Source organism: Lampris incognitus, chromosome 10 (assembly GCF_029633865.1).
Source record: "Lampris incognitus isolate fLamInc1 chromosome 10, fLamInc1.hap2, whole genome shotgun sequence".
In the NCBI taxonomy this organism is placed as follows: domain Eukaryota; kingdom Metazoa; phylum Chordata; class Actinopteri; order Lampriformes; family Lampridae; genus Lampris; species Lampris incognitus.
In genome coordinates this window covers 55,251,714-55,259,790 of record NC_079220.1, presented here as the reverse complement: position 1 = coordinate 55,259,790, position 8,077 = coordinate 55,251,714, and the positions used below count along the sequence as shown (strand labels likewise).

The following is an 8,077-nucleotide window of genomic DNA, read 5'->3' as shown; positions in this document are numbered from 1 at the left end:
TAAGCCCGCGTGTCTGAACCCCGATACCCCGTCTATCCGTCTGTCTGCTGTAAACTCCCTGAAACCGTGCGGCGGCCCTGCGCTGCGCCAGACGAACGAGCACCGCGGCACCAGAAAGCCGACCGGCCCGGCTGAGAAGCTACGAGGGAGATGGAGAGGTCGAGGAGAGGAAGAAAAGAAGGAGGAGGAGAGCTCGGAGAGACGTAAGTGAGTAAATGGGAGGCAAGAGCCTGCAAGAGGGCTGGAGAATCTGGGGGGAGGAGAGAGGTAAAGAGACAGAGACAGAGTGATAAGGAGGGAAAGTAACAGATTGAGAGGGAAGGGAACAGGTTCTATCTAATTTAATGCAAAATGGCCGGGACGAGAGTCAGCCCCTCCAAGTCTGAGGCCATGGTTCTCTCCCGGAAAACGGGAGGAGCTGGAGGGCGTTGCTGGGGAGAGGGACGTCTGGCGTGCCCTACTTAGCTTGCTGCCACCGCGACCCGACCCCGGAGAAGCGGCTGATGATGAGATGAGATGAGAAGATATCTGGTTTTGAGTCACCTGAGTTAAATCCACGATATACAGAAGTCAGTGTCTGTATTCTGTGTTGGGGGCTCTCAAACTCCACACTGGTGCAGTGGTGCATGATCCCCTCCCCCCTTTTTACTCCCCAAATGTACGCGACCAATCACCCCACTCTTCCGAGCCGTCCCGGTCGCTGCTCCACCCCCTCTGCCGATCCGGGGAGGGCTGCAGACTACCACATGCCTCCTCCCATACATGTGGAGTCGCCAGCCACTTTTCACCTGACAGTGAGGAGTTTCGCCAGGGGGGACGTAATGCATGGGAGGATCACGCTATTCCCCCCAGTCCCCCCTCCCCCCCGAACAGGCGCCCCGACTGACCAGAGGAGGCGCTACTGCAGCGGCCAGGACACACACCCACATCCGGCTTCCAACCCGCAGACACAGCCAATTGTGTGTAGGGATGCCCAACCAAGCCGGAGGTAACGGGGATTCGAACCGGCGATCCCCGTGTTGGTAGGCAACGGAATAGACCGCCACGCTACCCGGAAACCCCAGGAATCCACTTCTATGGTAGACATGCATGTGGACAATACCAGAAACTATAAGCCGTTAGTGGAAATGGTGACTCACAACGGTGCACAAGCGTCAGTCAATGGGTGTCTCCCTCAACCTTTCTGTCTGTAATCTGAGCAACTGTGTGTGTGTGTGTGTGTGTGTGTGTGTGTGTGTGTGTGTTTGTGAGTGAGAGGGCTGTTCCTGTCTGCTGGGCTAGGGTAGACTTCATTGTGTTGACTGAACACACAAACCCTGAAAGGCTCCCCCAACACACAAACACACACAAAAGCACAGACACACACACCCTGTGTGACAGGCTGCCTGACTGGCTCAACGGCAGCCGGGTTACGTAAGGGGCTGCTTATGATGCGGGTGGTGTGCTCTCAGATTAAACTCGCTCACATCTTATATTTTGTCGACTGATCTTGTTGTGTGTGGTTGTAGACAAATAAAACAATGCCTTAAACTGCCCACAGGAAACTAAAACCCCACCGTGCCCAGTCCTGACTGCATAAAGCTGACTATATCCTCATACTATCGTAACACGTATTAACACATATGAATTTATGAGTTTTGTATGACTCTTTACAGACGATGAGCTGTGTGATAACTGAGCATTACAAACGAACACGGCATCACAACTTACAACGAAACACATTTCCTTCTCTGTGTGTGTGTCAGGCCCACCGTTGCACCGACTGGATCTTCCAGTATGCTGGCACGGCGAACGTGTATAAGTACGTGTGCATGTGTGTGGGGGTGGGAGTGTGTGTGTGGTCATGTGTCGTGTGTGTGCGTGTGTGTGTAGAAGTGGCATTTCATGCCCTGCCCCTTCTCACCCACTCATTTCAAAGAGACAAGACTAAAATGCAAGTGGGCAGACAGAGCGATAATGACAGTGATACAGATAGAAAGAGAAAAAAGTGATACAGAGAGAGACAGCAAGAGAGCGAGAGAGAGAGACAGACAGCCAGACAGCGAGAGCAAGAGAGAGACAGAGAGAGACAGACAGACAGCGAGAACAAGAGAGAGACAGCGAGAGAGAGACAGAGAGAGCGAGAGACAGACAGACAGAGAGACAACGAGAGAGAGAGACAGGGAGAGAGAGATTGATGAGCACAGATACTTAATTTAACACTGGTGATTTTACTTATTCAGTTATTTCAGCTTTGAAGGAGCCTTCCTCACCAAGCTGTCCAAAAAAACCAACAAAAAACAAAAAGCCACAGATAGGTGACATGTGCCAGTTGCTGCTTTTGACCTCTGGCGAGTCACACACGATGTGGACCAGCTGAGTGGGCGGTCCAAACTGTTGTCTGGAAACCGCTATAGGTCAGTAATTACTGGCAGTCATTTTGTGCGGAGGAGGCGGTGCTTTTTGGATCCAACCGCTCCTCGGACTGCATTTTGGACCTCACAAGTCTGGGAAAAATAAATAAATAAATAAATAATAAAAAAAAAATATATATATATATACACACCCCCCCCCTTAATTTCTCCCCAATTGCACTTGGTCAATTACCCCACTCTTCTGAGCCGTCACCCGGTCGCTGCCCCACTCCCTCTGGCGATCCGGGGGGGGCTGCAGACTACCACATGCCTCCTCCCATACATGTGGAGTCACCAGCCGCTTCTTTTCACCTGACAGTGAGGAGTTTCACCAGGGGGACGTGGCGCATGGGAGGATCACGCTACTCCCCCCAGTTCCCCCTCCCCCCCGAACAGGCGCCCTGACTGACCAGAGGAGGCGCTAGTGCAGCAACCAGGACACACCCGGCTTCCCACCCGAAGACACGGCCAATTGTGTTCTGTAGGGACACCTGGCCAAGCCGGAGGTAACACGGGGATTCGAACTGGCGTGCCCTGTGTTGGTAGGCAACAGAATAGACAGCCACGCACCCGGGCGCCTGTTTATGTGCTTATTTAGTGAGGAAAAAAAAAAAGGTGTGCAGATGTGTGTATCCGGTTTGCCTGTGTGTGTAGGTGTGTGTGGGTGGGGGTGGGGTGGGGTGAGGTGGAAGGGGGGAGGGGTAATGTGCAGGCATATTCGTGGAGTAAACAAAGGAACCTGACAACAAACAGGCCGACCACTGCATGAGTGCACGGGCACGAAACTTCACATGCTGTCCCCAACTCAGGTTACACTGGCTTTGACAAGCTTCGTCTCAGGTGTCAAGGTGTGTGTGTGTGTGTGTGTGTGTGTGTGTGTGTGTGCGTGTGTGTGTGGTGTGTGTGTGTGTGTGTGTGCGTGTGTGTGTGGTGTGTGTGTGTGTGTGTGTGTATCCCGGGATGTCTCACCTCGCTCTCCTTGCTCTCGTACTTGTTGGTGTTCTTGCCCTGGCTCTTCCTCCGCAGCTTCTTCAGGTCGGACTTTGATCGCTCCAAAGACTCCTGCTTCATCTTGTGCTCCACCTGGTACCTCTTAAACGTGGCCTGGGGGAGGAACGGGCCTGTGGTCAATACCCGGGAACCAAGCTGACGCTCGTTCGGGTTTCTCTCAGTAAATAAAACCTAAGATTAAAGGGATTCGTGCGTTTGAGCCCCCACCCACCCCCCACCCATCACGGGCTCATTGTCGCTGAACTAACTCGATCCACTCCTTTGAGAAGTACTCCATGCAGATCTGACTCCAGATAAACACCGGTACTGGCACCGGTTTTACTACCACAGATAAAGATACTGTATAGACTCAAACTTTCCTGTTCATTCTGATCTTCATGCACCTTTATTTACTGCAAAACCCTCTATTTTTTTCCTTCCATTTCCACTACTGATTCCAGTTATACATATACTATTTACATAATGAGTAACAGTCACAGAGGTGACTCTCTGCAGGGCGCTGAGGAGGACGGGGGGGCCGAGTGCGGCTTCAGGGACGAGTGTGGACAACAGCATCACGTCCGCCGACAGAATCCACTATCTCACATTAAAGTCTTAGGATGATCTTTATCAAGAGCTTCTTAGAAGGTTCGATGCTGAAGATTTTAGCTTCCTCAAAGCTTAGTGTGACTAGTAAATATCAGCAAAGGGCTGCTGAGCGGTGCTGACTGAAACCAAGTCCAGAACCCCCCCATGATACTCAGGTCTCTGCACTCAGAAACACAGGAGCTGAACTGTTTGTTGTTGTTGTTGTTGTCTTGGCTCCCATTCGCAAACATCAGCAAACAGTAGAGCGATCACAGAGAAAAAAATCTTTGGATTTTTGGATTTTGGTATACTCTATTGATCCCCGTAGGGAAATTACACGCTGCATTTAACCCATCCTAGCTGTGTCGCTAGGAGCAGTGGGCAGCCGCCGTGCAGCACCCGGGGACCAACTCCAGTTCGACTTGCCATGCCTCGGTCAGGGGCACAGACAGGAGTACTAACCCTAACATGCATGTCTTTTTTTAGGAGGGGGATTCCCCCCCCCTTTTTACCCCAATTGTACCCGGCCAATTACCCCACTCTTCTAAGCCGTCCCTGCCGCTGCTCCACCTCCTCTGCCGATCCAGGGAGGGCTGCAGACGACCACACGCCTCCTCCCATACAGCTGGAGTCACCTCACCTGACAGTGGGGAGTTTCAACAGGGGGATGTAGCACGTGGGAGGATCACGCTATTCCCCCCAGTTCCCCCTCCCCCCCGAACAGGCGCCCTGCCCGACCAGAGGAGGTGCTAGAGCAGCGACCAGGACACATACCCACATCCGGCTTCCCACCTGCAGACACGGCCAATTGTGTCTGTAGGGACGCCCGACCAAGCCGGAGGCAACACGGGGATTTGAACCGGCGATCCCCGAGTTGGTAGGCAACGGAAAAGACCGTCACGCTACCCGGATGCCCCCATGTAGTATGTCTTTTTGATGGTGGGCGAAACCCATCGCAGACACGGGGAGAACATGCAAACGCCACACAGAGGACGACCGGGATGACCCCCAAGGTTGGACTACCCTGGGGTTCGAACCCAGGACCTTTGTGCAGTGAGGCGACGGCGCTAACCACTGGGCCACCGTGCCGCAAAAATCTAGTGTAGTCTACCGAGGGCGTTCAAAAAACGGCGTGTCCAGTCCCTCCCTGCTGAACTGGTTTGTCTTGCTTATTGGATTTGTTAGTTTTATTCAAATTGCTGAACAACACAGGTCAGAATGAAAGTGTAATTACACATGGCTATCAGTAACATAACCTGGAAAAACTGTTATAACTTGATCATTCCAATATGACATCACTGCAAATAGCCAGCCAATAAAGATCTGACAACAAACCAGTGCTCTTGGGCAAAAGGAGAGAGGATTACAGCTTATGAAAGTGCATCACGCCATCAGCCAGACAGGAGGACCAATCTGGGAAATCAGCTGGTGTTGGGTTGGAAAGAAAACCTGGATACGCCGGGCTATGTTACGTATATGAGTGCAGACCACCGTCTTGTGACCTCCTCAGAATGTCTCAGACACACACGCACACATGCACACGAGGTGGAAGTACTTACTGTCATGTACTTCACATCCATGTCGGTCTTTTTCTCCAGCTCAGCTATTATCTCCCTGTGGAACCTCTTAAACTTCATTAGGGGAGGGAGGAAGGTGAGACAAAGGGGAGGGGGAGGGGGGGCAGATGATTATTAGTGGTACTCGACAAATGGCAAGCTGTGAAAACAAGTCAAAGGGGGTGGATGATATTTAGGAATCAGGACCACTTTATTTGTCATTTCACTTCATGCAGTTGCCCATGGCAGTACATCGCAAAGGCCACAGAGCTATAACACAAAGGCCACCACACTACAACACAAAGGCCACAACACTACAACACAAAGCCCACAACGGCACAACACAAAGCCCACAGCAGTACAACACAAAGCCCACAGCAGTACAACACAGAGCCCACAGCAGTACAACACAAAGCCCACAACAGTACAACACAGAGCCCACAGCAGTACAACACAAAGACAAACACACATCCAAAAACTACAAAAACACACATACACAAACTAACACATATATCCAAAAAAAAAACAAAAAAAAAAACAACCACTGTCCAAGGGAACGAACGCCAGCCAGGATGACTGTTGGAACCGCCGGTCTGCATGGGCTAGCAGTTAGCTTAGCTCGCCCCGCTTGCGCGTCCTGTCAGACCGCCCTCGGTGTTTCCTCCTCGGGTGAAGCTTCAGGCAAAGGCTGTGGTCCCCGGGCCCACCGGACGAAACGGACCAAGCTCTCCCAGCCAGACACCCTCGACACACCTCCCCGCGCTCCTCACGACAACATCAAAAACACGACAGCCAAAACCAGGTGAGGCTGCCGCCAGACCGCCCTCGGTGTTATTGGAACTGCCGGTCTGCACGGGCTAGCAGTTAGCTTAGCCTGCCCCGCTATCCCAGCCAATCCAGCGCCAGCTCTCCCAGCCATCAAACGAAGACAAAACTTAGATGCAGAGGTGGACAAAGAAGCTGCATGGACGGTACTGGGTGAGGCCGCTGCAAATGCGAATTCGCACAGCCATCTTCCCACACCGGAAGCGGATACTGATGTGTGTGTGTGTGTGTGTGTGTGTGTGTGTGTGTGTGTGTGTGTCATTGTGCATGTGCAAAACGTGTTAGCGGGGGAGAGACCCCGAGTGACACTTGCTCTCAGGAGTGAGTCATAGACGACTCACAGGATTGCCCACAGCCTCCTCTCGATCTCTCCCTTCTCTCTCCTTCACTCACTAGCTCTCATTAGTATTGGGATGTACGTCGCTGTGTCCCTGACACCGTGTACCGCCCACCTCTCACCACCCATGTGTGCCAACAAGCCCCCCGTATTATTGCATCAAAATCACATTAGCATAAGAAGACCCCCCCCCCCCCACGTCTGATGACAAACGCCAACACAGCCAAACAGACACAGGCTGCTCACGGACACGCACAAACACAGACACTCGCATCCTCTATGCAGGCGGGGCTGAGCTGAAGCCATGTTGTGACTCACACACCGGAGCCCGTCAACCATTCGACCCACTCGCTTATCGCCGTGGGCAACAATGACTCACGGGGGAGCCGTGCGATGTTTATGCTACAAGGTCAACGTTAAGCAGGGCACTTTCATAACGAGGCACTAATTGTTCGCAGCCACAAAACCGAGTCTGAATATTACTGTAAGAGAACATCCTGACCACATCCATGTTAGATATGAATGAAGCGGCAACCACGTATGAGTGAGTGTTATGAGCGCCGGTGCACACACGTGTCGTCAGTGATGGGTCTACAGACGGGCTGTAGGATCTGACTGCATCACCTGCTGCAGCTCCAGCAGGTGTTTGGGCGTGTTGAGGCCTGTGCAAGGACCAAGCAATACTCGGGAAATGGTCCGGCAGGTGTGCCTACTAGTCCTCAGGTGTTTTCCCTGTTGATCGAGCCGGTTTTGTTCTGCGACGAATCCTGCAGCTCACGGAGGAGAGGAAGTGAAGGAGAGGAAGACTTGAGAGCTTTGCAGCCGGTGACTACCTTAGTGTGTGTGTGTGTGTGTGTGTGTTTAAATGGCGCTTAGCAACCATGTCTTATCGCAGGTTTTCACTCAAAACACATTGTGCAACGAGGGAGCGATATCGGGTGCTTTTGGGTGAGGCACTGCACAGGATTAGCAAACAGGTGACGCAGGCATTACTCCTGCAGACGCACAACTTAACGCCTGCACATGCAGCACTCACATTTTCCTCCAGCTCAAGGTGAACCTTCCTGTGGACCTCAGAGATATCCATGAGAACTACACCTGAGAAAGAGAGAGTGAGAGAGTGAGAGAGTGAGAGAGAGAGAGAGAGAGAGAGAGAGAGAGAGGGAGAGAGAGAAAGAGAGAGAGAGAGAGAGATAGAGAGAGAGTGTATTGGTTAATTAGAGAAATATTATACAACTAATTTATGCCAAAGGAAGAAAATAACCCCGAGCTCAAACATTTCAAGTATCAAATCACACCCCTCCCTAACTGTTGTTACACCCGAATATCCCGTCTTACTTGGAAACTTGTCACACTGTGGAAGCAAGCTACGCTCTGTGAATGCCGTT

At 51.9% G+C, this 8,077-nt stretch overlaps 1 protein-coding gene across 1 annotated transcript in view; it reads right to left on the bottom strand.

The window, feature by feature from the left end:
* Positions 1-8,077, bottom strand: part of baiap2l1b (BAR/IMD domain containing adaptor protein 2 like 1b) — a 51,548-nt gene that overhangs the window by 23,456 nt on the left and 20,015 nt on the right. The window contains exons 4-6 of the mRNA XM_056287971.1: positions 7,726-7,787; positions 5,531-5,602; positions 3,363-3,497 (exon numbers count right to left, since the gene is read on the bottom strand). Coding sequence (XP_056143946.1) covers positions 3,363-3,497; positions 5,531-5,602; positions 7,726-7,787 — 269 coding nt within the window. The remainder of the gene's footprint in view (positions 1-3,362; positions 3,498-5,530; positions 5,603-7,725; positions 7,788-8,077) is intronic.